The 26216-nt window shown below is 51.8% G+C and overlaps 10 protein-coding genes across 10 annotated transcripts; 4 read left to right on the top strand and 6 right to left on the bottom strand.

Annotated features, from left to right (window-relative positions):
- The first annotated feature begins 607 nt into the window (after positions 1–607).
- Positions 608–2253, top strand: BDW74DRAFT_147120 (3-keto-steroid reductase). The gene is made up of 2 exons (XM_073723487.1): positions 608–694; positions 780–2253. The coding sequence occupies exons 1-2, from the start codon at positions 630–632 to the stop codon at positions 2044–2046; spliced, it is 1332 nt and encodes a 443-aa protein (XP_073586973.1). The 5' UTR covers positions 608–629; the 3' UTR covers positions 2047–2253.
- Positions 2204–3063, bottom strand: BDW74DRAFT_98778 (uncharacterized protein). The gene has a single exon (XM_073734241.1). It carries the CDS (start codon positions 2952–2954, stop codon positions 2361–2363), a length of 594 nt encoding a protein of 197 aa, XP_073586972.1. The 5' UTR covers positions 2955–3063; the 3' UTR covers positions 2204–2360.
- BDW74DRAFT_147116 (mannose-1-phosphate guanyltransferase) lies at positions 2255–4809 on the bottom strand. The gene is made up of 5 exons (XM_073723486.1): positions 4303–4809; positions 4202–4245; positions 3966–4112; positions 3030–3906; positions 2255–2974 (listed from the first exon to the last, which is right to left on the bottom strand). The coding sequence occupies exons 1-5, from the start codon at positions 4307–4309 to the stop codon at positions 2955–2957; spliced, it is 1095 nt and encodes a 364-aa protein (XP_073586971.1). The 5' UTR covers positions 4310–4809; the 3' UTR covers positions 2255–2954.
- Positions 4802–6745, bottom strand: BDW74DRAFT_147112 (uncharacterized protein). The gene has a single exon (XM_073723485.1). The coding sequence runs from the start codon at positions 6293–6295 to the stop codon at positions 5210–5212; it is 1086 nt and encodes a 361-aa protein (XP_073586970.1). The 5' UTR covers positions 6296–6745; the 3' UTR covers positions 4802–5209.
- An 86-nt stretch (positions 6746–6831) lies between these two features.
- On the top strand, positions 6832–9971 carry BDW74DRAFT_98757 (i-AAA protease YME1). The gene is made up of 5 exons (XM_073734240.1): positions 6832–7048; positions 7110–7235; positions 7308–7395; positions 7448–9186; positions 9244–9971. The coding sequence occupies exons 1-5, from the start codon at positions 7019–7021 to the stop codon at positions 9643–9645; spliced, it is 2385 nt and encodes a 794-aa protein (XP_073586969.1). The 5' UTR covers positions 6832–7018; the 3' UTR covers positions 9646–9971.
- A 1066-nt stretch (positions 9972–11037) lies between these two features.
- Positions 11038–13588, top strand: BDW74DRAFT_98739 (glycerol kinase). The gene is made up of 4 exons (XM_073734238.1): positions 11038–11685; positions 11749–12743; positions 12791–12957; positions 13022–13588. Exons 1-4 carry the CDS (start codon positions 11411–11413, stop codon positions 13286–13288), a joined length of 1704 nt encoding a protein of 567 aa, XP_073586968.1. The 5' UTR covers positions 11038–11410; the 3' UTR covers positions 13289–13588.
- Positions 13537–15887, bottom strand: BDW74DRAFT_98754 (uncharacterized protein). The gene has a single exon (XM_073734239.1). It carries the CDS (start codon positions 15640–15642, stop codon positions 13888–13890), a length of 1755 nt encoding a protein of 584 aa, XP_073586967.1. The 5' UTR covers positions 15643–15887; the 3' UTR covers positions 13537–13887.
- Positions 15736–17358, bottom strand: BDW74DRAFT_174930 (pyridoxal phosphate-dependent aminotransferase; the record flags this gene model as incomplete). Its single annotated transcript, XM_073728166.1, has 4 exons — positions 15736–16340; positions 16387–17048; positions 17097–17196; positions 17277–17358. The coding sequence occupies 4 exons, from the start codon at positions 17356–17358 to the stop codon at positions 15736–15738; spliced, it is 1449 nt and encodes a 482-aa protein (XP_073586966.1).
- A 641-nt stretch (positions 17359–17999) lies between these two features.
- Positions 18000–22305, bottom strand: BDW74DRAFT_147103 (Rho family guanine nucleotide exchange factor CDC24). The gene is made up of 5 exons (XM_073723484.1): positions 21923–22305; positions 20593–21867; positions 20282–20530; positions 20006–20192; positions 18000–19951 (listed from the first exon to the last, which is right to left on the bottom strand). Exons 2-5 carry the CDS (start codon positions 21565–21567, stop codon positions 18615–18617), a joined length of 2748 nt encoding a protein of 915 aa, XP_073586965.1. The 5' UTR covers positions 21568–21867; positions 21923–22305; the 3' UTR covers positions 18000–18614.
- Positions 22306–22994: 689 nt separating this feature from the next.
- Positions 22995–26083, top strand: BDW74DRAFT_98717 (F-box and WD domain protein). The gene is made up of 2 exons (XM_073734237.1): positions 22995–23553; positions 23637–26083. Exons 1-2 carry the CDS (start codon positions 23322–23324, stop codon positions 25982–25984), a joined length of 2580 nt encoding a protein of 859 aa, XP_073586964.1. The 5' UTR covers positions 22995–23321; the 3' UTR covers positions 25985–26083.
- The last annotated feature ends 133 nt before the right edge of the window (positions 26084–26216 follow it).

Raw genomic sequence — 26216 nt, 5'->3', positions numbered from 1 at the left:
AGTATCTGGTGACCGTCAAGACAGGGGGACTTCAAGCCATCAATCTATTATGGTTTTGAGCACGAGAGACTCCGCGGGCTCGCTTATCATCATCTATAGCTGAGTCCTGGTCGGTGGAAGTCTAGACAATTCGAGTACGAGGTAATCAGCGAGCGTCCCCTCCTGATTGCACCTTATCTTAGTGTATATCCTACCCCAGATATCATCCGTATGAGGGGCGATCGACCATGTAGTGTAAATAAATCAGCCTCGGCAAGACTGACATCACTGTCATGCCTATCGGACGACGCGATGCCTGCGATAAAAGAGTTGAGGGCCATCGAGATAGGTATCTACGTCCGAGGAACTAATGAGCTTTCAGTATGGTTCTCAATGGACGGGTGTGATTGATCCATTGACAGCCCGATTCGCCGAGTTAGACCAGTTTATGGCAAACAAAGCTGAACTCCGGCCTGGTGCTTGTCTGAAGGGGGACGTCTGCTCCTTGTCTTATGTACATAACTAATTCGGGAGACACCGCTTACGTGATCCGATAAAGCAATGCACCAATCACTCGACGAGTTTCCAGTGCGGACGGTTACCGTATCAAGAACTCGACCGATCCAAGCTCAAGGCGCAATTGAAGAAATATGCCTACGGACGACGTGCCAGGCCTCGAGGACAAGGTCTTTGTGCTCGTGACAGGTGCGAATAGGTACAGTGAAACCCCGCCCTGCAACTCCTCACCACATTATTCTCGTTTCTGACTGCTGCCCCTTGGGGTCTTTGCAAGTCTACAGTGGCCTGGGATATTCAACGTGTTGCCGTCTTGCAGATGAATTCCTAGCCTCGTCCCGGAACAACAATCGTTCATTGACAGTTATCTTCACCACCCGGAGCACGAGAAAGGGCAACGACACACTCCACAGCCTACAAAACCATCTCCGCACCTCTACCCCCGATCCCTCCGCCGCCGCTCGAGTCACATTCGTCCCTGAAAATGTCGACCTCTGCAACCTCCTCTCGGTCCGCGCGTTGTCCCGCCGCCTGAACAAGAGTTTTCCCAAACTAGACGCGATTGTGCTCAATGCCGGTATAGGAGGATGGACAGGTCTCGATTGGCCTTCCGCCGTCTGGAACGTGTGCACTGACATCGTTCATGCGACGACTTGGCCGAGCTACAAAATTGCGCCGGCTGGCCTTATAACAGATAACCAGACGTCGAGCCTCGCAGAAAAAGAACCCCGATTAGGGACGGTCTTCTGCGCCAATGTCTTCGGCCACTACATGCTCACCCACAATGTCATGCCTCTCCTGCACCGATCCGGCTCTCCCAACGGCCCTGGTCGCGTCATATGGCTTTCCAGCACTGAAGCAACAATAAAGGTCTTCGACATCGAGGATATCCAGGGCCTTCGGTCTCGTGTTCCTTACGAGTCATCGAAGTGCCTCACAGACCTTCTATCCCTCACCTCCGACCTCCCAAGCACTGCACCCTGGGTAAAGAGCTTCTACTCCCCCGATTTCGACTCCGACACCAAAAATAGTAAACCCTCCTCGATCCCACCAAACACATATCTCGGCCACCCGGGAATCTGCGCCACAGCCATTATTCCCCTCCCGACGATCCTCATATACTCCATGGTTGCCGCCTTCTGGCTAGCCCGCCTGCTCGGCTCTCCCTGGCATACGATCTCCACCTACCTAGGTGCTGTCTCCCCCGTCTGGCTTGCCCTTTCCCCGCAATCCGAGCTCGATGCTGCCGAGGCACCATACCGAGAACGCGGCGGCGGCCGCGTGAAATGGGGCTCCTCGGCATCTCGGCTGGGTGTGGGCTCTTCGGCGGCCACGGAGCTAGATGGGTGGGGCTATGGAGGTGTTGTTGGGCCGGCGGTTCTGGCTAAGGACAGGGCTAGGAGGCGGAAGCGCGGTGCGGTCGATCTCACGGCTGAGGAGAAGGAGCGGTTTGAGGGGCTGGGGAGAGGGTGTTGGAGGCGGATGGAGGAATTGAGGATTCTTTGGGATGATTTGCTTGATGAGGAGGAAAGGAGTGTTGTGAAGGAGTAGGGCACTCTCTTGGATGAGGTCTCATATATTCCAGGCTTGCCCTGTCGTCATCTTCTTCTTTTCTTCTTTGAGAACCTTTACGCCATTCTAATATAGATCACCGGCAGACATCTCATGTACACTACCACATCTACAGTATGTAGCACTACTGGCGCATACTAGCTAGCATCAAAGATAATAGTAATCATTAATAGATTTACAAGTGCACCAGGCGAGTCTTGGAGGTATTTCGATATCTTTATCTCAATTTCCTTGCTCTTGTTTTTTGCCATCTTCTTCTCTTCCATATTTACATTCCTCATCCACGTACATCATTAAAACCAGTAGGGCGTAGCGTTTAGCAGCCCAGTTTCTGATCCGATCACATGATCTCCGACCCGGAAACTGAAGCGAGCAATCGATAACAGAAAAGGGGGGAATAGAAGGAGGTAAAAGGTAATGAAGTGGAAGGAGTTGTCGGGACGCACTCTTGTAATGAGGACAGAAGACAGAAGACAAGCCGGACAAATAGGAGGAAGCAGATTATGTATGGATATGTGTATGGTAGTATGTATAAATATAGAACCACGACTTGCAAAAAGTGAAGAGGAATGTATCAAAGCGGAAAGTATGAGGTGGTGAAGTCCAAACACAAAGAAGATATCAGGAAATCGATTACTAAGGCTGTAAAACACAGAATTAAAGAGCTCGATTTCAAGCAAGCGTTGCTTCACCGTCAAGGCGAGTAGCGGCTTATGAATTGGGACCGGACGAAGGGGAGAAGTTGAGGTGTTGGGCGTCAACCGATCAGTGGTATATGTAAAATTGGCGGTGGTAAAGGCGCAAATCGACTCCGGTCTATGCAACTGAGGTATTTCGAGGGAAGCGAGAGGGAGAAGGGGAGGAATGCGTAAAGTATGAAGTAGCATTTACATGATAATCGCAGGAACTGGGAATAATTTAGTACTCAAAACGTTACAATTACTTGCTGGGGGACAACTCACCATCAATGTTCTGCTTGATGCTTTTGTGTGGCAAGATAGAACCGCCGTTGACATAGATCTCGTCGCCGATCGTTACGTCGTCACCGAGGACGGTTACATTCTCCAAACGGGCCCATCGGCCGACGGAGCTGTTCCATCCAACGATGGTTGACTTGATCCAAGCATGGTCTTTGACCTTGCTGTTCTCCATAAGAACACAGCGTTGCAGACGGACACCGTCACCAATCACGACGTTCGGACCGATAACCACATTAGGGCCGATGCGGCAGTTCTTTCCAATCTTCGCGCTAGGGTCGACCATGACGTTCCCACCGTACACATATGGCTCCGAGCTGGGGGCGAGCAGCTTCGAGTTGCGCTTTGTGAGGGAGGTGAGGTATAGGCACGTTCCGGTGAGGAAATCCTTGGGCTGACCAACGTCCATCCAGAAGCCGTCCAGGTCAAAGGAGTGAAGCTGGCCGTCCCGGACGATGGCGGGGAAAGTCTCTTGCTCGATGGATGTAGGGCGCAGCTCAATGCGCTTCAGAACGCTCGGGTTCAGAATGTACATACCGGCGTTGATGCGATTACCAACAAACTCAACGGGTTTCTCGACGAATCGGTCGATGCGCGAGGGATGGTTGGGCTTATGGACGACAACACCGTACTTGGAGGGCTCGTCGACCTTGGTGACGACGATGGTTCCTTCATCACCGTGGCGCTTGTGGAACTCAGCTAGTTGTTGAAAAGGGTAGTCACAAATGACATCGGAGTTGAGGACGAAGAATGGGGAGTCGTCTTTGCCTAGAATCTCCTCTGCGAGTTTCAAGGGACCAGCGGTGCCGAGGGGTTCGGTCTCGACGGAGAATTCGATCTTGACATTGTATTGCTCTTCGTACTATTTCCCGCCACGTTGTAAGCATCTGCAAGGTTCCCCAAGCAAGCGGGGCTGCATACCTTCTTCAGGGCAGAAACCATAACATCTGGACGGTAGTTGACAGCTAGAACGATGTCCGTCACACCAGCAGCAGCTAAACTCTCGACTTGGTGCAGAATCATAGGACGGTTACCAAACTCCACCAGGGGCTTGGGAAGAGTAAGTGTCTAACATATTAGAAATGTTGTTAGCTTTCTGAATGATCAAGGGACTGGTTTGCGGAGCGTCGAAGCGACCGGAGAGGGGTTCTGCTCACCAGAGGCCGCAGGCGGGTGCCAAAACCACCGACGAGAATAAGAGCTATTAACAGAAGGTCAGAAGAGTTCTCTCTAAGTAGCAATTCGCCGAGGTATGTACCCTTCATTATTGCGGTAGACTGGGATTAATTCAAGAATCTATTATTCTAAGAACGAGCGACGGAGACGGAGGGAGCTGCGATGCGGGCGGGATTCAACGAGAGGAGGTCCGCAGGGAGGATATTGAAAACGAGGCGGATGACGACCGTCAGTAGGAGGTATGCGTCAATTGAAGTGATACACCGCTGTGAAAGTCCGGTATGAAACCCAAGAGACAAGATCAATCCCAGGGAGGAAGAGAGTATAAAACGCCAGGAGAACACGTTGAGCTTGAACTAAAAGAGGCAGAAACTGGGTAATGTACGATACCACCGTGGATCAAGCCCGGGACTAGCCTGCTGCTTGCGGCCGCCACAGGGGCAGGACACGCAAGCATTATTGGCCGGATATATTACCAGTACCGGCGCAGTACGATCAGGCGCAGTGTTTCCGATCAGGTGGTCTTCGTGGGGCTTAAAACCCCTGGATTTCGGTCATTAACTAGTCACTCCGCTCTGCCCCGTGCTCTACATTTTCATTGACAGCATTGACAGCACTGACAGGATAACAGCCTGGCAGGCATTGCCTCCGAGCACCCCATAATCAGTGGTGCGATCTAGAGGGCCTGTGATGTACATCCACCCGAACCGAGTACAGCTACAGCTCGTGACCCTGAGCTGGGTGTCATGCAACTCCGGGACAAAGAAATCAGTTGCATATGATTTCAGGGGCCCGGGGAATAAGTTACAGAGCTGATCAAATGAGCGTTGAGAACGCGAGTATCTAACACACCAATATTTGCAATTCCATCACAGCAATGCCCGAAGTGACAGTAGCATTACTATTACCCAACCACGGCTTCCCCAATCATGTTCAGGAACCGAACACTCCAGATTCCATAACCAAGAGCATCATACTGCCATTTCTAATTATAACATTCCGTCCTGAGAATCAGGAGGCAAAGTCGTAATCCTTCGACGTTTGTTGTTACCACCGCCTGCTGCTTCCGGAACGAATCGTCTGATCCACTCGTGTACCTTGCGCACCTTCACCAACGGCAGATCATCGTCCTTGGCAACATGGTCAAGAATGTCCCGCAGTTTGTAAATCCCGCCTGTGTCAGTTGCGTCAACTTGCTGGCGATACAGCAGGTCGATTTTGGTGAGTCCCCTCCGCAGGCTCTGCCCATACACCCGATCCCGGAAGCAGCTCAATCCTACCGTGCGTAGCAGAACAATATCTCGTGGTCGTAGTTGCATCAAGGACGCTCGTAGTTCTTCCCCAGCCCCATCGCCGCATCCGCGAGCAGTGGCCACCTCGTCCGACGGAGGAAGCCAAAAAGTAACCCCAAACCCCGTCCTCGTCTCATCTCCTACCACCACTTCGACCAGATCTTGCTCTCTCCGCCACTGCCTCGTCATAATACGGCGAGGAGGCCGGATATCTATGATGGCAACAATGAGGTTAATCGTCATAGTTTGTGGTATAATAGAGTTCAAATACACCGTGTTGGGTATATCTTGCAGATTCGTAACGCCGCCCTGGAAGTACGGCCGCACAGCTGATGTTTCTCTCTCGTCATTTGTCGCAAAGGAAGTATCTATGCTCCCAATCCATTGACCACTGTCCATAGTGGACTCTCCCAAGAGTGTGCCAGGTGCAGATATCTCTGATATTTCATGTACTGTGAAGGAATGGTCGTAGAATTGAGACAGTTCCGAGTCCTCACGGTCTTTTGTTTGGAAGCCAATTGACATTGCGAGGTCATAGGTCGTGAAGAACTGAGTTCCTTCTTTTGTCTCCAATGAGGACCTGTTTTTTGGCGTTTCTGGGTTCGGAAACGTCGGTAGTAGCCTCCATTTAACTGGATTGGTATCTGAGGTCATTCGGGAAGTTTTACGGCGTCTTTTGAGATCTTGAAAAGGCGGCACGGATTCAGTGAGCAGGTCGCTATCTTCCCACCGCAAACTCGAATATGTGGGTGCGCCCAAGAGGAAAATAGTCCTTGAGGACATGATCGTTCAGGCTGAAAAGCAAAGTTCAGCCATCGGTACTGTAGTGTGTTTTTTTTTGCTCAGTTTGCCTGTAGAATAACTCGAAGATATATAATTGCCTCAGCGAGCAGTATAAGTTAAGCACACAGATATATATGGGGACAGATAGCCTCAAAAGGCGACTAAGGTAAGCTACCTGTCTCTGAAACCGAACCCAAAAGGACCAGTAACTTGCAACCCGTCATGTCGTATATAGCTCGAGGACGCAGCTTGGTTTCGGTAATATGCCAGATTGTGCAAGGGGACTCAGACTGCCAAAATAAAGGACAGCAGTAGCTTGAGCACAGCAAAAAGCCGGTCAACCTGTAGGTACATCCAGAGGTTTTTCTTGTGGTTTGGAAAGAAAACCAGTGAACCCCAGGTTGCTACAAAGATAACGGACTTTAGATATAGAAGGAGCGGTATCTGCACGTGACTAAGTGGGTAGTACGGCAAATCATTCACGCCAAAGTGGCCAGTCTCAAGAATTGGCTTTCGCCGCTGCCGCCTCCGATTTGGAAGACAGTCATCATCAAACTCACTCATTTCATCCTGCCATCTGTGTTCGGCCCGGGGGGAGGTGTATGCGAGATCTGAGCAATATCTTCTATTTTTAGCTTTCTAGCTAGTGTCTTTCAATTGCCCTTATTCCGAGGGGCTTTCTCCTGTGGTCTCGCGGCTCAGTGCCGCTCACTCACTCCAAATATGGCCTTCCAACTTCCGGTCCTTAAGCCGGTACGGGCAGTTGCATATACGTGCCAGAGTCATACATCTAATAACCTGGGTTCTTTTCCAGATTACATTCGCATTCGGATCCCGGCCATCGATTTCGAAAGCACTGAATACTCCCTTGCATCGCATCGGCCAGTTCTGCGCTACTCCGGGTACTGCATTTCAAGCTTCACGACGCCTCCATACCGAGGTTAGTTCATCTGCCTTGTCAGACAGATCCAACGCTGTGGTACGTTATGGACATGTGTTGATATGCTGCCAGGGCTCTGCGCGCATTCCATCGCCTGAGGCTGTCGCCACTGAAGGCTACAGCCCACCTCTACATCAATTGTCACGGACCTTGTTCAAAAGTAAGCGCATACTCTCCTTGTTGTACGTGTCTGACGAGAGTGGTGCTATCAGACAATTTCATTATCAACTCGTTCATAACTGCTCGTCATTGCCGCGCACGGTCTGCCAGAACATACTCTACACTCGCTCCACCGTTAAATCGCGCCCGCCATGCTGTTGCGCCGGATAATCTACGACATCAACGGTTCCTTTTTGGAGGACCGTCCCATGGATTGCTAGTGCAAAAGGAAAGAACCGCAAATAACAACCCAAACAGCGTCAACGCCCAAAATGCATTCTACCAGGCCCTTCTCCGAGCCAACATGCCGGCTATTGTAATTGAGCGGTACAGAAGCGGCTATTTCTCGAGTAACGCACTTTCGGAACAAATCTATCAGAAAGCCTTGGAGCGTGTCGGTGGAGGTGTGTCGGCGTCGGCGCCCGCATCTGCGCCAGCGTCAGCATCGGCATCGGCATCGGACATCAAACAAGGTCTCCGCTCTGATCAAATCCAAGCCGTCGGACAAGCTATCGCAGCCCAGAACCAGGGCGGGCAAATTGGAATTTCCTCTACCAAGCAGTCTGGGACTGGTGCCAAAGATGCTCCTCTGTACGTTGTTGTCGAGGAATCTCTAGCAAGCACCGTGTTTCGTTGGGTCAAATTCATTGTTTACTTCTGTGCCTTGGCCTACGCGTCGATGATTGTACTCTCAATTTTTCTTGAAACCACCGGTATCATGAAGAGTATCAAAGGCCCCCATAGCAATGAAGCGCAGCCAGAGCATCAAACCGTTCGGTTCAGCGATGTTCATGGATGTGATGAAGCAAAGGATGAACTTCAGGAACTAGTTGAATTTCTGCTGAATCCCGAGCGGTTTTCTTCTCTTGGTGGCAAACTCCCTAAGGGGGTTCTCCTTGTTGGACCTCCAGGTACCGGAAAGACCTTGCTTGCTCGCGCTGTTGCAGGCGAAGCTGGTGTTCCCTTCTTCTACATGTCTGGCTCTGAGTTCGACGAGGTATACGTAGGCGTCGGTGCCAAGCGTGTCCGCGAACTCTTCGAACGAGCTCGGAGCAAGTCCCCCGCGATCATCTTCATTGACGAACTTGACGCCATTGGTGCAAAGAGAAACGAGCGTGACGCCGCCTACGTGAAGCAGACCCTGAACCAGTTACTTACTGAACTTGACGGATTCTCACAGTCTTCCGGTGTTATCATATTGGCCGCCACCAATTATCCTGAACTGCTTGACAGAGCCTTGACTCGTCCTGGTCGCTTCGATAGGAAAGTTGTTGTCGACCTTCCTGATGTTCGAGGACGAATGGATATTTTGAAGCATCATATGAAGAACATTCAGATTGGTACCGATGTGGATGTGTCAGTGATTGCACGTGGCACAAGTGGCTTCTCTGGCGCTGATTTGGAAAACTTGGTTAACCAGGCCGCTATCTTTGCCAGCAGAAATAAACAAAATAAAGTCACACCCAAAGATTTCGATCATGCCAAAGACAAAATCATCATGGGTGCAGAGCTTCGCAGCAGGGTTATTCAGGACAAGGACAAGCTTCTCACCGCCTACCACGAGGCTGGACATGCGCTGGTTGCCTATTTCACGCCGTCTTCTATGCCTCTATACAAAATTACAATTATGCCTCGAGGAATGTCCCTTGGTACCACCCACTTCTTGCCGGAAATGGATCAAGTCTCCAAAAGCTATGCCCAGTACTTGAGCGACATCGACGTCTCTATGGGCGGTAGGGCGGCAGAAGAGCTGATTATGGGGGAAGACCGGGTCAGCAGTGGTATCGTAGCGGTACGTTCGCAACCCGTGAATATTAAAGGCTTTCTAGTAGACACTAATCATTTGCAGGACCTCACGAATGCCACGTTCACTGCCCACACGCTTGTCACGCGTTTTGGATACTCCAAAAAACTTGGAAATGTTGACCTCTACAGCAATTATGACAGCCTATCATCTGAAACGAAGCAGGAAATTGAGCTTGAGGTTCGACAGGTGGTTGAGGAAGCTCGCAAGCGCGCCATGAACATCTTGACGGAAAAGAGACATGAACTGGAGTTGCTGACCAAGGCGCTGATCAAGTACGAAACACTGAACAAGGAGGAAATGGAGAAGGTTTTGAGGGGTGAGGATCTTGATAGGCTTGTCGTGCCGGCCGATGCGCCTCTCAAACTGCCTGAACCGCTCCAGGTAACGAACCTTACCCCGTCACAGGGTGTTCAAGAGACAGCACCACAGGTGTCTGCAAAGTAGTCGTTCTGTTGTTTTACATCTCTTAGATTCAGTTTTCCTTGCGGTCTTATATTCTGTCTGTCCCACGGGATTCGAAACAACTCAAGCTCATACATAGCATGTTGGTAGGGGAGCAAGCGGGCATTCTCGGCTACTACTGTATAACTAGCATACGTATGAGAAATTCTGTATACACCAACGCGTACTTCTAGGCTGAATGGAAGGATCAAGTACACCTATATCCAGAAAGAGAAGCCGGAGAAGACTGGACTCAGACTGGACTCAGACTGGATCCCGCCTTGAGGACCATGTGACAGAATCCGCGACTACCCCAACCTCCGGATTCCGGGCAATTTGATAGACTTAATCTAGAAGTCGGGACAACTCAATGCCGACAACCATACGGAGTACGCGAGCGCCAAGCCGAGCCCAGCGGATTGGGTTTTCTGGAGCAGAATGGCGAGAGCCGAGAGGGAGGCAATCTGGATCAAGGGACAAAACTTCCATAATTTCTCCGTGAATCAGAAGACGGGCAGGGGCTGGGGGAGGAACGGGGGGTCTAGATTTGCAGCAGGGGGAAATTTAGAGACTGTCAGGTGCACAGACGATCAGGACCCAACATCGATAGTCTACTCCGTACGGTCCGTACAGACCAGGTGACCGGGAAAAAGGGACAGGGCCCCAGCAGGGGTTCCTCTGGAGGATTCGACAGCGCTGGGCTTCTGGAAAGCCGATGATTGACTGATGGGCGCATAGTCGGCGATAGTCTTCTGCAGCAAAAAATGAACGAACAGTCATGTGAGGGCGCGTCGCGAGGGCCGAGACCGATTCAGCATGTTCGGCTCAGAAAGCGGAAGGACAGCCGGGGAGGGCCCTGGAGCTCCAGCCGCCCAGGGGCCTGGCTAACCTTCCCGATGTGGGCAGTATATAGACGACAAGCATTCGGATTCGTAACTGCAAGCCAGGGGAAGGATGTCTGGAGGCAGCGCACAAGGTCGTCTGATCAGAAAAAAAGAGGGAAAAGAAGAGCCTGGAACTGAAGCGCAAATAATAACGGAGGGATCGCAGTCATGCTTCCCCACGCCCCCACCTTCTCCGTCATAGTCATCCTGGAATCCTTGATAACTGTTCAATCCAGATTATTCCAGAGTCGCGGGAGTCTCAAGCAGGTACGTTGATAGAACGCTTGGAGACGATCCCTGACTGTCTGGAACTGGAGCGTGCCCACTGCCTGCTACTAAAGAGGCCTCTTCCCCCTCCGGTGCCCCTCCTCGAGTCTCTCCAGCCGGTTTCCTCAGCCTTCCCTCTCGATGATCTCAGTTGTTGTCAGTAAGAACAGTAATACTTAATCATCCCCCGGTTTATTCTCTTCTGCCTTCTTGCTGTCTGTTGTCATTGATTGATCGATTGCTTTCCCGTCGCCACTTTTCCTCTCCCAATTACTCAGAGCGTCGTTGAACCGGGTTGCGGGCTCCCCACAGTCTCCCAGTCGTCTCTGTCTACGTCACCATCCGGATTGCGTTCATCTTGGCCTCTTCTCGTCCTCTCTCGCCCTCGCTCTCTTTTTCACATCCACTGCACCCTACTTGTTCCCTCTCCTCTCCCCTCCTCGCTTCTCCATACCGTAGCTCAATTCCTGACTCGCCCTACTCTCCGCTCTGCTGTAACTACTGTTGACCCGGGGACGTAATCGTTCTATCACCAATCCATCTTTGTCGCCTCTTCCCCCTCTACCCCTCATACCCCTCTTCCTCGTCGGTTCCTCGAGGAATACCACACAGTCACCATGCGCAAGAACCCCTTTGACATGTCCGAGCTCGACGCCGAGATTGACGCCAATGAGGAGCAGCACCACCAAGTTCGCATCCATGCCCGTCAGTCAGTCGACGGTGACCGGTCCTTGCTGATGGACGAGGACCGCCGGCAAGACGAGTTGAAGGACCGTTTTATTGGTGCCATTGACCAGGGTACTACGAGTACGCGATTTATTATCTTTGACTGCGTGGGAAATCCCATTGCCAAATATCAGGCGGAATACCGCCAACTTCACGAGCAATCAGGGTGAGACTTGCACGGTTCCGACTGGCTCTCTTTTTTTCTTGCTAACGGATATTCTCAACTTAGATGGCACGAGCAAGATCCATATGAGATGGTGGACTCCGTCTACACCTGCATTGAAGAGGCCATGAAAACATTCCTCGCCCTCGGTCACTCTAAATCAGACATCGAAGCAATTGGTCTTACCAGCCAACGTGAAACAGTCCTCTGCTGGGATTGGGAAACTGGTGAGCCTCTGTGTCCCTCGATTGCTTGGCCTGATACCCGAACAAAGGCCCTTGTTCGAGAATTGAAGGAGCAAAAGGGCGCCGAAGAGCTGAAGGACATTTGCGGTCTGCCGTTATCCACATATCCTGCGTCTGTCTCACTGGTGTGGTTACTCCGTCATAATGAGGTTGTCAAACAAGCGTACGATGAAGGACGCCTCGCTTTCGGCACGGTTGACTCATGGCTCATTTACAACCTGAACGGTGGCTTGGAGGGAAAGCACCATGTAACGGATGTTACCAATGCCTCTAGAACCATGTTGATGAATCTTGAGACGCTCGATTACGACAAGCGACTATTGGACTTCTTCGGACTGGATCCCAAGAAGATCCGCCTGCCTAAGATTCTCCCATCCTCTGACCCAGACGGATTCGGTTACGTCAGGTCTGGTCCTTTAGAAGGCGTTCCAATTACCAGTGACCTTGGAGACCAATCTGCAGCGCTTGTCGGTCACTGTGCGTTCACGCCTGGTACAGCGAAGAACACTTACGGTACAGGATGCTTCCTCCTGTATAATGTTGGAGAGAAGCCTGTTATCTCAAAGCATGGCCTGCTTGGTACCGTCGGTTTCCAGCTTGGAAAAAACCGGAAGCCGGTGTATGCGCTTGAGGGAAGTGTAGCCGTCGCGGGAAGTGGTGTCTCATTCCTCATGAACAACATGGGCTTTTTCCGAGACTCACGTAAAGTGAGTGACTTGGCGGCAATGGTTCCAGACAACGGAGGATGCATCTTCGTTACAGCCTTCAGTGGTCTCTTTGCGCCATACTGGATCGATGACGCCAAGGGAACAATTTGTGAGTATATCCCTCCATCTAGCTGCAGCTGTGACTGACCCATTCAGTCGGAATCACACAACATACTCAACGTGGTCACATCGCCCGTGCTACCATGGAAGCCGCCTGCTTCCAGACCAAGGCCATTCTTGATGCCATGGAAATGGACAGTGGTCATGCACTTTCCGAGCTCGCCGTTGACGGAGGAATGAGTAATTCTGATATCTGCATGCAGGTGAGTTCCAACCCCAACCCTACCAACAGTTTAGAAGAAGTAAAAGCTAACTTTCCCGCCCCAGACTCAAGCAGATATCATCCAGATCCCCGTTGAACGACCAGCCATGCATGAGACGACAGCACTCGGTGCCGCCATTGCCGCCGGTTTCGCCATTGACATCTGGAAGGAATTCGACGAGCTCAAAAATATGAACCGCGCGAACCGAACCTCCTTCCAACCTGCCATCTCCCCCGAACAAAGCAAGAAGATGTACAAGAAGTGGACGAAAGCTGTCGAGATGTCTCGCGGCTGGGTGGATACCTCCGAACTGGGAGGCGAAGATGACTAGACTACTCGGCCCTCGCTTCCTTCCCCATCCGACTTTATCATGAATTCATGATATCATCCGTCAAGCGGTGACCTTCCTTTTCAACGCGCCCGCTTGTCCTCTTTTCCTTTCAGACTCGCTCCCCTCTAACCAGCAACTTACGAGCCGAGCCGATATGACACCTCCTTCCGCTTCTCTGTACATTTCGCATGATTCTTACGATTGAGCGTTGTTTCCTTCTATTCTTACTTTTCCCTTTACTGTTTTACTCGGTTCTGTTAGACCAGGGGTTTCCGGGGGTTATGGATACCTGCTTTTTTGACTTGACTGGACCTGACTTCCGGGGTAGATTTGGATATTTTCTCGGTCGCTGTCTCTCCGTGATGATTGACACATTAGATAGGTACATAAGGGATACATATATAAAATCAATAATTCCATAAACACTGCTTTATCGTATACAGTCGAGTTTGTGTGGTCTTTACTGACTGGTTCGGATTATAACATATTAATGATGGCTGGGTATCTCTATATACAGCAAAAAAAAAACAAGTCTACTCTAGCAATTATACGGTAGACCATAAAAGTCCAGAAACCGGTATCTGGGGAAGAAACAAGCTCTACCTCCCCCCACCGAGGACATACGGCAATCCCGAAACACTCTCCGTCCGAGCATCAGCCAGCCGGATGACGCTCCCGCCACTTAAACTCGCACTGCCACCCCCGGACACAGAATCCAAGCCCGACCGGGATGCCGAGCTTAAGCTCACTCCCGACGCCGAGCCATTTGACCGGGCCGGCCGCAGCGAATGCGTGGAGGGTGTTCTGGCAGGCAACCAATACTGCATCATACTTCCACCCCCAGCTCCGTCACCACCGAATTCGATTCTGCTGCGGCTGCGGTTCGGTAAGGGCCTGGAGTTTGGGCGGGTGTCCTCGGCCTGCAGACTCCCGCTCGCATAGTTGTAGGTATAGTCGTACCTATACGCCGGGCGAGAACGGGACCGGGGTCGGCGACGGGGCGAGTCGAGATGGTGAATATTCACGGAGCCAAGCGTATCTGTCTCCGTCTCGCCCTCTTCGTCTGATGGGCCGATGACTGATTCGGACCGCGAGCCGAAAAGGGAGTGTGCATCACGCATCGAGCGGCCTAGATCGCCGTCCTCACCGTCCATGTCCATCAGGGGCTGATGCTGCTCGTGATCGAACCTCATTCCTCGCAAGACATCCGCGAAGACACCCATCAATGTACGGAACTCATCCTCGTATAAATCTTTGCCAGAAAACCGGGCGCGCTCGTACAGAGACAGGAACTCTAGTCCTATCTCTGGCGGATGCAGGATCGAGAGAGAAATCAGGTGGTTGATATAGTTGCGCAGGGACATCGTGCCGGAGCGGCGAAGTATAGCGACGATGCGCGTATCTGGGATTCGAAGGGCTTCCTGGTCTGCGTTTGGATCCATCTGGTTCGAAGGGGCAAGTGTAAAGATTGGGTCTGGAGGCGCGAGCGAAACAGCCTTCGCTTCAATAAGGTGCGGGAGTTCGCGAATCACAGTGCGGTAGCATAGACCCGGTGCAGGTGCATCGCCCTCCGATGCCCCCTGGTCCGGTGCAGACGCAGACAAAGATGAATCGGGCGCCGACCACCCACGATGCTCGATAACCCCCCACGGCGGATTCGCAGGGTCAAGATCATAGTCGAACCCCCTGAGCAAACCCTCCCTTTCTTCTCCATCGCCATCGCCAACCTCACCGGCGCCAGCGCCAGTGTTGGCATCAACATGGGCGTTGCCACTCCTTGCACCATTTGTACTGCGTAAACTCCGCGGCCTTGCCCCCCTCGCAATAAGCGCACTCCTCCCCAGCCCCTCAACAACAAGCCTCCTCACGCTCTTTCCGACATCCTCTTTCTCAATGGGTATCCAAGCTTTCGGGATTCCACCTAGCACGCTGCGATTCGTGTAGATGCGCGTCGCGTAAATCAGGACCGCAAGCAGGAAGGTCACGACGTACCCCCCCGTTATGATGAAGATGTTGGTCAGACGATGCGTGACGTAGCATTGATAAATTGCGTCGGCCGGCGTGAGAACGATAAGGCATAGGAGGATGATCGAAAGGAAGATGAAGACCGTGTAATTTAGGAAGCGAAAGAGAGCGCTGCCCTTGCGGTTGCGGTTTGCTGAGGTCGGAGTTGTTGGTGATCGTGATGGCGGCATTTCAGGATGTTGATTTGATTTCGATTCATCAGGAGCCGAAGACTTGAAGACGCATTGTGAGCCGCTATTTTCTTGCTGATGCGGCGCTTTCGCGCCCTGCTTGTGGAGATCCGGAAATGACGATGCGGACAGGACAAGACAAGCTGCGGAGAAACCCATCACGTGATTTATAGTTCATTTGTATATGATAATAATGTTCTAAAATTATTAAAGTCTACCGTCTATAACCCATCCCAATGCAATGCAAAGCATCTAATCATCCTGAATAGCCTCCTCGTCCATCGCCGTAGGCTCATAGTGCTCCCCTCTAGCACGGCGAATGACACGCTCAATACCATCAAGACCCATCTTCAGCACCTCCATCTTCGGTCCGTAACTCAAGCGGACAAAGTGGTGGCAAGGACTGTCAAACAGGTCACGTCTCTTAGCCGGGTTCAGGTCGAAAAAGATACCCGGCACAACAATGACCTTCTCGCTGAGAAGAGCGTTGAAGAAGTTCAGACCGTCGGAGATGTTGGCCTCCTTGGGAAGCGGCGGGTCAAGCGAGGTCAAGTCGAGCCAAATGTAGAAGGTCGCTTGCGGGACGTCCTGGACGCGGAAACCGATCTCGTGCAGACGCTTGAGGACGAAGTCACGCTTCTCGCGGAAATGGCTCTGCAGGGCCTTCATCTCCTGGTGCACAAGAGAGGGCTCGAGCATGGGGATGGCGGCTTCTTGGAAGGGCGCGTTGGCGCCACCGTCGAGATAGGAGCCTGCGGAGCCGAGGGCGTCGATGAATTCCTTGGGACCGACAACCCAGGCGATACGCCAACCTGGCAGGCGGAAACGCTTTGTGAGACCGTCAATGAGGAGGACGTCTATTTCGTCAGTATTTCTCATCAACTGGTCGTAGGAGCACCATACCATCCTTGTTTACGTCAATGACGTTTGCAGCACCGCTAATGGTTGTGCCGTCGCAGTCGGTGGTGTAGTTGTAACCACCGTAGAACTCATCTAGGATGAGAGTAGCGCGGTCTCGACAGATGTCCTGGATGTTGGCCAGCTCCTCGCCAGAAATAAAGTGTCCGGTAGGGTTTCGCGGGTTCGAAGTCAAGATAACCGACGTTCCACGAGCGATTTCCTCCGCAATCTTATCAGGGTGGATATGGTAGTGATCCTCCTGTGCGAGCGGCATCGGGATGGGAGCAATATTCTTGAACAAACTCAACATCTCCGAGTACGCAGAGTAATCGGGGATGGGGAAAGAGAGGTATGAGTTGCCCAGAATGGCCGCAATTCGGATCAAACCCGCACGTCCACCGGGGACAATGCACACATTCTCCCAAGTATATTGACTCTCCTTGCCCTGACGGTAGTGTTCATTGTATAGGCGGGCGACAGCGGCACGGAGGGGCTTGATACCGGCGGTCGGTCCGTATTCTCGAGCAGCGGAGCTGATTGGGATAGTTTCGGGACGGGGAAAGCTGCCTTCGATTTCGTCATCGGCTTCGGGAGCACCTTGACCAAGATTGGCCCAGCCGGTAGGGTCTTCTGAGTAACCGTGTTCGGAGGCACGTTCGGTACACCTAGTTTTGTCTGAGCGACGAGATTGCAACATAGTTTGTTATACTAACCAGACGACACCGGTAGAGGCACGAGAGGCGTCGAGACCAGCATGAGGACGGTGACCTTCGTGGGCGGTTCGGAATTGACGATGGGTTTCGGATTGGAGTTCTGGCAATGGACGTTAGTCTGGAGAAGACCAGCAGATGGAGTATTTCTCCGAGAAAAGCAAAAGAAGCCAAGACACGCACCGTTGTTTGACAGCTCCTTGCCCACCGAGAAGCGTCGGTTGGAAGGGCGCAGGATGCTCACGCGGCGTCCGGAGAAGGACATGATGGGATAATTATTAGAAGATGATGATATTGTAAAAGTCTAAGAGAAGATTAGGGGAGAAATAATGGGGAAGAACTTGGAGGAAGAAAGTGGATATCCAGAGAGGCGAACAGCTTTTATATAAGACGAACAGCACTTCCAGCAACCAAATCAAGGACAACTCAGGGCATCAAGCTGTGTCTCAATTGTAATCGCGCATCGGCTGCACCGCCCAAACAACTTTGCCGTTGGGCGACCAGCTGGAACAGAAAATGCCTCATTTTGCGATGCCAGGCCGTCCATCAGGTCTAGTACCAAGCCTTTCCCAGATCTTGCGTCCAAGAACCTTGTCTGGATCCTCCCGATCGGCTGGGTCTGACTGTCAGTCTCGGAGAGTATCCGAACCTGCCAGTATGCCGATGCCGGTTCCTTCAGCTCCAACGTATAGATTAATCTTGTTGTATAGGGACTCTGTGCCACTGCTAACATCATATTGGGGTATTTTTAGACAGCCACGTTTTTGCTTCTTCAAGCTGCGCCCAACGCCGAATCGGAGAGCGCGCTGGCCCCCTGGAAAGTATAAATCAAATTTTCTCTCCACCGCCTCGTCGTCACTTAAAGACTACTCCGTACTCTAATATGGCGCTGCAACGTCACAGGTCTTATGTGGTATCTGACCGTTCCCATTCATTATCTGTAGCCGAACCTCTTCTTATGCAATAAGCAAGTCTAGTCCGTAGACAAATCAGCAAAAACACCCCAGCTTCAGCCCGCCGACAACAACAAGTTCCAGCCCTAATAATGCGAGAACACTATACATCGCCTCATCTGGGAAAACCTGCGGGAAAATGTGCAGCGTTATACATACATCATGCAATCATTGTCCGTAGACATGGAATTTCGCAAGCAAGGATAGATGGGAATAGATGAATCAAGATGAAACAAACGTCATCGTAGGTATAATTCTCTCTTAATGAGAAAATGATCAGACATCAAAACCAAAAAAGAAGTCCATCAGATGTTCGTGAAAGGGTTGTGTCTTCAAGCCTCCTGTCGTCTTTCGAACTATGTGAAGATCTGAGAATTGAAGACGCAGCTTCAGGCGGTCTCGAGCCAATCCAGTTGGAAATAATGAGCGGGCGAAATGCAATCCAGGAGACAACACTAGGCTGCGTCTCTTCTGCTATTCCGGCTCCTCGAGGCACTTTCAGAAGAAATCTCAGCGGTAGCTGAGATGAAAGGGTGTGGGAGGTATAATGGGGAGCAAACGCCTTGATCTAGTTCTCAACCGGTTGACACCAAAGTTGGATCTCGCCCACTTGACCCCGTGCAAGGTCCTCGCGATTTTGTTCCTTCCACTCCATAAATGCAAGTTGGACGGCCTCATCACTATCAATAGTGACAAAGTCGCCGTCCTCGTCTTGGTAACGTAAACGGACCGTTTTGCTACCGATTGAGCGATTGGTAAATCGCTGAAGTTTGGCATCAACCCGATCAGTGAGCGTGCGGAACATGATGTTGCTGGAAATAACCAGTGTCACATAGTTCTCATCAAAGTTGACTTTGGCCTTCAGTTGCGTCGGCATAAACGGCTCCTCCTCAGGCTCATGGCTTAACGGAGACGTTGGCTGGTCCGAAGGGGCTGCGCCCGGCTGTCCGTCAGAATATTGAGGCTCATGGAAGGCGTGAGGGTGATTAGTTCGGATAGGAAGGTTGTGATTTGTTGGAGAGTTATTTTGGCTACGACTGACCGGCGCTTTCATGCTGGCCATGTGAGCAGGAATTGGAGGCACAGGCACGTTGTCGACCGTCTGCATGGTGTGAGCACCCATATACCGCCGCATTTCAGGATTGTGATGGTGGATATCCGGGCTGCTCGCAGACCGCATTCTCTGCGAGGCGCTGTTCGCTGCTTGGCTACTAGCTGACATAGGAGGCAGAGAGGGACGTTGCGCACTCCGCCCATTGGGTGCTGCGCCGTTAAAGTAGCCCGAATTTGAACCATCTCTAGATGTCGCACGAGACAAAGCAGGAGCCGTGTATCGGTTGTTGTCTTCTGCCCAAGGGGTGACCGGGGTTAGTTGACGATTGTAGGGATACCCCGCCGATTGTGAGCTCGACCTGGCGGATTCCGTGGGCGAGAAATACGAGTTGCCATTTCGTTCACCTGGCGACATGCTTCCAACGGGAAACTGTGTGTGTACGGATAAATTCGAGTCGGGCATTGCTGGGTAACGGCCAGGGCCCCGGTTAGTGGAAAGCGGAGGACCAGAGCCGCCACTTCCACCTGTCGCAGATCGGGTCCGGAGACTTGTGCTTGAAGCATTGCGACTCATGGGGAACTCGGAGAAGAAGCCTGCTTCTTTAGTGGCTTGTTCCTCGTCATACTCCTGCTGGTAGGGGTTCGTAATGTTGCCACTTATAGATTTCATGTAGGTAAATTCGGAATCGGATGTGCCAGTATTGCGCGCACTGCGTTGCTCCGCCTGTATTTCGCGCTGCGTGTTGATATCCTTGTACCATTTGCGCATCATGTCCTCATTCGAATAGCGAATAACAAAGTTATCCACTACCCCAGGGTCTCCTTTCCAGAAGATCTGAATACGATAGGACCCTAGCAGATATTAGTTCCTTTGAGTCTTTTCATCTTCGATGGGTTTCTGCATACCCGGTTTTTGAAGCCAGACGATATCGGTCACATTTGCCATGTAAATGCGACCTTTGAGCACGAGCCGTGGCTTGCCCTTACTGGTACTCGGCTTATCTTTGCTGCCGCCGACCAATCTTGATTTCTGCTTGTTTGGATTTATGTCCTTGCAACAAAGCAGGATTCGCTCGAAAAGATAAATATGGTACTATGGCGGAAACAGGTTAGCAAGTATTTCAGCATACACGACTTGGAGAAATCATGGAATGTAAGTCGCGTGACAAAACTTGTACTGACTTCTCTCTCTGAATCCTTGTTATTGTCGTTCTTGATTACTGTGAAGGTACCAAAACGGAGTAGTTCGCCGAATGATTCGATCTTTAGGGCTTTCCAGTCATCAACACGTTCGTCCAATTCAAGAAATGCAGCCGCTAGTTGTTCTTTGTCAATGGCATCGTTGGCGGCGTCCAGTACGGACTGAATGGCATCGATGGCGCGTTTAATATCGGCTTGAAGGTCGGGGTCCTCGATCTGTTTGCGTAATTCCTTTTTAACACATAGTCAGCAACTTAAAATCCGGTCGATAGCCGCTGATTGCAAGTACTAACCGAAAGCATCAGAGGATACTTGGTCAAACGCTGAAAGGGCTTGACAAAAAAGCCGTTGAGTGTGGCTGGTTGCGCGACCATCTGCTGGAGATCAATAGAGCGTGGCGCATTTCGGATCTTCTCCCATTCCTTTTGACAGGTCTTATCGCAGCGCATTTGGTTCGCAATAAACGGCTCGTATTGCCGGAAAGCTTCTTCATGCTGGATAAACAGTTCACCCCAGTTTTGCTTTTCTTCTGGTCGAGCGTAGTGTTGCTCGAGCCTGATAAGGAATCGCTGGGAGAAATCGAGCAGGTTGTTTAGATTCAAGAAGATCTGATGGCTAGCATCGCCGGTGAGAGCGCCGGTGTCCTCCAGCTCTTTCTTGAGCGCTTGCAGATTTTGGAGATGGTGAACGTAGTCGCGCTCTGTTTCTAACAACTCCTTCAAAATGTGTTCCCTCTTAGTGAGCTTCCTCCCTGCTGCTGGCGCAGCCGTAGCGGTATCGGACGGTTTCTTCAATTGGCCCTGAATCTCCAGGATGTCTAAGACCCGATTTACCATCTTTATTACTTTGGTGAACCCGATTGTGTTCTCGCCGTACAGGTCTGTGATGAGAAAGCAATCCTGTTGTGGAAACGCCATCTCTTGTATTGCGGCTTGGAGAAATTTGAATGTAGCGGCCTTTGGTCGTCTGGCTTCGGGAACCTTTGTGGTGTCGACTTCGAGGGGTGCGCCGGGGTCGGAAGCGTTGTAGATAGCCAACAGGGGGTATCCTTGTCGGAGGAAATTCCATAGTGAGGCGACGGGATCCGAGTTTCCCTGCGCTAGATCTTCTTCTTCCATCTCTTGTAAGTATAACCCAAAGTTAGGGACTTCTGCAAGTCGCCTTTTGAGGTTAACACAGCTCTGATAGATACCCTCATTGCCGCGGCGGTTGATAATGTTGTCCTCGGCGACGGGGCCGCCGGGGTTTAGGCCAGCGGTGTCGGCCATTGCGACGTCCACCGACTGGGCCCGTATGAGTGAGGGGGGGAGAGGGACGGCTGATCGACTAGCGACAGTGTACGGGAGGTTCAAATCTGCGCAGCAGACGAGAAAAGGAATGGAATAGACAGAGTAGTGGCGGCCAGCGGAGGTTGTACGAGAGTTGTCGTCAGGTCAAGCATGGATCACTGAAGAACGCGAGCCAGTGCCCAGTGGACCGATGCGGGACGGATGGCGCAAGCGAGCAGCTAAGGAAGGGAGTGGAGATAGGAGCAGTGTTCACGGCGGCGGTGGTGGCCACGGCTGGCACTGAGCAACGGCGGTTAAGCTAACGACGAAGTAGGTTGGAGGGGGCTGTAGTTACCTCGGAACCTGGATGTGCGACTGGAAATATGGTCGCAGCTGTGTTTCACCCTTGCTGGCCAGCTTAAGATCGAGAGAGAATTATCGAGAGCGATCCCCAAGAGAAGGGGGAAAGTGTGGGGTTTGGCGCAGCAGTAAGCCTGGAACCCTGAGGATCGTGACAGGAGACCGAACGATACAAAGTAAAGGGGGAAAGAATGTATGTTGGGCAGTGAAGAGCACAGGACATTAATTCATGATAAGTCAGGGAGAAGAGGACCAGCAGACCGGACGAAAAGGGAGACGGGGAGGAGTTGCCCAGGTGCAGGCCAGTGTTAGGCCAGTGTTGCAGTGGCCGACCCCGAAGGAGCACAGATCCTGACCCTGAAATTCCAGGCAGCCGGTGCCAGACTCGGATTCACGTCGTACAACTTGATTATAGCGCAAGCCAGGGCCTATATATCTACTTCTAGAAACGCCAGTTGTTTGAGGCTTGACTAGTCCAACGCCTTTGCATGTCAAAGGACTATACGTGATTCGAATCCGCGGTGATCTATCGCGGCTGTTGCTTCCGCTGCTGATCACACCCAAATTCACCTTCATTCTGTAGTATGCGAAGAGACTCGTATTTAAGCCAGAGAGATCGTTACTACTTAGCCCAACAGAATATAAAGAGTCTGCTGATAGTTCGCCGAAGCCAAGCTGTGGTTTCAGGCGCTAGAGTCCCGAGTCAACGGCTGCTAGAGGAAACGCTGGAGGAACCTTAAGCACATGCAGGGATGCGCTTCAAGTTAAGGTGGCGGGGCATGCACTGCAGACAGGTGAGCCTAGAAGTTTCAGCCCAGCTAGTGGGAGTGTAGACTGGTCTTGAAAGACACTCAGCCGGAAACTTTCTATCTTCATCTATTCCCGCGGAGTAGTTGTCGGGGTAATGACTGAATGTATACCAGGTTGCTCACGATCATCGGGCACGGGATGTGAAGTCATGCTAGTAGATAAACTGGATAATGAGCTGCGTCGTATAATAATTGGAAGGGCCTGAGCATACTGGAATAAGTGGAAATATTCGGATTTGGATAGTAGTGAATGCTGAGATGTCATGTTTGTTTTGACGGGTTGGAGTTGCTGGGACTGCTAACTCCGCGCAGGCATCCACTTCCCACTTCCTCTTTATCATCATCCTGTCAGTTTCATGTCGCTTTCCAACCACAACCAACCCCCTTGAATCTCCAAGACGATCGCTCCCTTGGATACTCGCGTGTTCAGCATCTAGAATCAGACCGGGGACCGCAAGATTGCATCTCACCCACCGCCTTAGGCAGAAGCTGGGCGTCTCGGCTGAGGCTCTGATCGGGTGGATAAAGAGAAGGCCGCGGAGGAACAGGAGCGAGGCCGTTTGATCGTCCCATCCAGAGTTCCAGATGGACCAAACTCCCATGGCGAGAGATAGCGATGCCTCTGATGCCTCGATCCCTCTTCGTCTCTTCCCATCCGACCTCACCGCCCGCTCTTTGTCCGCCCCCTTCAAGGTGGATGAAGGCTATGCGGACGATACGCGAAGCCAGGCGGACAAGGAGCTCTTGCGCTCTCCCTCAGACGATGTGATGTCCATTCCGGACTGGGTCCTTGCACATAGCGAGGCTGAAAGGGCGGGTGAGTCTCAGCCATTCCTCCCCGCGTTTGTCGCGTGCTTGCTTGTGGTTAATATGAATGCTCACTGCTATTGTCATCGCTAGAAATCGCCTATAGCCTTCTACGTACCCTGCGCACATCGACTGTCGCCGCCGTTGTAGAGCGGCTGTCTCCGCTATTGCACATGGACCCCGTTCTCAGACTGCCGCCGGAAATCACCGCGGAGATATTCTCCTATCTCGACCCACAGACCTTATTGACGGCTTCTTTGGCCTCCCGCGCATGGCGAGATCGCATATCTGATTCCCGCCTATGGAAGGAGCTTTATATTGGTGAAGGATGGCGCGTTGACATCGATGCGATCCGGGCTTTTGAACAGGAGCACTCTGGGCTCCCATCGCCTCAATCTCGGAAATCACGTTCGAGGTACGCGGATACGGACCTCGGGGAGCCCAAGCAGAAGAAGCGTGTACCGTCAGGGTGGCTCGACTCTCGCACTCAAGGGACGGAGGGTAGTGGTTCGAGCACGTTGGGACTCCATCAGCAAGGGCAGGTAAGGTCAGATCGTGAAGGCGACCATCTGATGTCTGATGCGGCGGATGATCGCAACACACTCTTTTCGCAGGAACCAGAAGACGAGTTTAGACATGAGCCTACGCAGGAAATATCTTCGCCAACCATTGAACGAGCACCACCAAAGACCACACCATCGCCCCTCCTCCTTCGAATGCCAAACGGCTCTGCTAAGATCAACTGGCCCTATCTCTTCCGACAGCGCAGGCGCTTAGAAGACAACTGGGCTAAAGGACGATATACGAACTTTCAACTTCCGCACCCCGCGCATATGGAAGAAGCCCACCAGGAGTGCGTCTACGCCATCCAGTTCATTGGAAAATGGCTCGTCAGTGGCAGCCGAGATAGAACTGTTCGAGTTTGGGACTTGAATACAAAAAGACTTTGGCACCGTCCATTGATTGGGCACACAAAATCAGTTTTGTGCCTTCAATTTGATCCTCGGCCTTCAGAAGATGTTATCATATCTGGGAGCAGCGACAAAAACGTCATCGTATGGCGATTTTCTACGGGCGAGAAGATACACGAGATCGCCCCTGCACATGATGATTCCGTTCTGAACCTCAGATTCGATGATCGATATCTTGTTACATGTTCCAAGGACAAACTCATCAAGATCTGGAATCGGAAGAACTTGTCAGCGGCTGATAAAGACTATCCTAGCGTTCAACAGGGGTCGGGCGTTTTGTACCCATCATACATCGTCGATACGAGTGAGATACCCTCCCCTGTTCTAGAAGCAGAGATTGCCAAGAACCATATCCGTACCCTGGCGCCATTTTCTCTCCTGATGACACTGGTGGGACACACCGCTGCTGTCAATGCTATACAGATAGACGAAGACGAAATTGTCTCAGCTTCGGGCGACCGACTGATCAAGATCTGGAATGTCCGCAATGGCACTTGCTTGAAGACCTTTGTAGGCCACGAGAAGGGCATAGCATGCGTTCAGTTTGATAACCAGCGAGTCATCAGTGGGAGCAATGATAACACAATCCGAATCTTTGACCACGCATCCCGTGCAGAAGTTGCCTGTCTTCATGGCCACGCCGACTTGGTTAGAACCGTCCAAGCCGGCTTCGGCGACCCCCCGGGCTCAGAAGAAGCCCTAAGGCTGGAAGCCTTAGCAGTTGACCGAGATTTCTGGAATGCCCACAATTCAGGCGAAGCCGTTGACCTAGGTCCGGCCGCCCTACGACGAGCCGGCTACCTCCAGAACACAGCAGGGTCCCGCAACCCTCGAGACATCAAGGCACTAGGTGCCTCTATTCCGCCAGGCGGCGGCGGAAGCAAATGGGGAAGGATCGTATCTGGCTCTTATGACGAGTCCATCATCATCTGGAAGAAAGACCGGAAGGGCCAGTGGATCGTCAGCCAGAAACTGCGGCAGGCTGAAGCCGCCGCTAATGCCTCTTACGTTGCACACTCGAGCACATCATCCTCACGCCCAGGTCTCGGGAACGCCTTTGCCCTCGCCCAGCAAGCTGCACAGGCAACGCAGCAGTCTCAAGGGCCATCTACCCAAACACAACCATCATCATCCACCTTTGTCACACATGCCCTCAACAGCCTCCAACAAGGCAACTCAAACCCGAACCCCTCTTCCTCAACGGCACCCCAACAAACAGATCCCCCCAACCGCCCAACTCCACCCCCTGGCCCGCCCCTGACAAGCCTCCTCGCCGCCGCGAATTACTACACACACCCACGCGCGCGCCTCCTCGCCCAAGCCGCGACGCCAACAAGCCGGATCTTCAAGATCCAGTTTGATGCGCGCAAGATCATCTGCGCGAGTCAGGACTCACGCATCGTGGGGTGGGATTTTGTCGGTGAGGACGAGGATCTCGAAGAGGCTTGTCAGTTCTTTATGGGATTATAGCATGGCGTGCATCATACTGGATATATATCTATGCAGATTAAAATGGATAATAGTAATTACTATTTAATACGACTCTCCTTTGTCAATCTTTAATTAATAATACAAGCCTGCCTCTTGTTTGATATGGTGTGTTTGTGCTCATCTTCGTTTGGTCCTGTATTCCTTGCGTAGAGTAACGGGCTGTTTTCGAGGGTCTCTAGGATGGACTATTACGGGGGTTCATATATGTTGT

The sequence above is a fragment of the Aspergillus multicolor genome (assembly GCF_047715735.1).
Source record: "Aspergillus multicolor strain CBS 133.54 unplaced genomic scaffold BDW74scaffold_4, whole genome shotgun sequence".
Taxonomy (NCBI): Eukaryota; Fungi; Ascomycota; class Eurotiomycetes; order Eurotiales; family Aspergillaceae; genus Aspergillus; species Aspergillus multicolor.
Note: the sequence above shows the minus strand (reverse complement) of the source record. Positions and strands in the feature narration are given on the sequence as shown.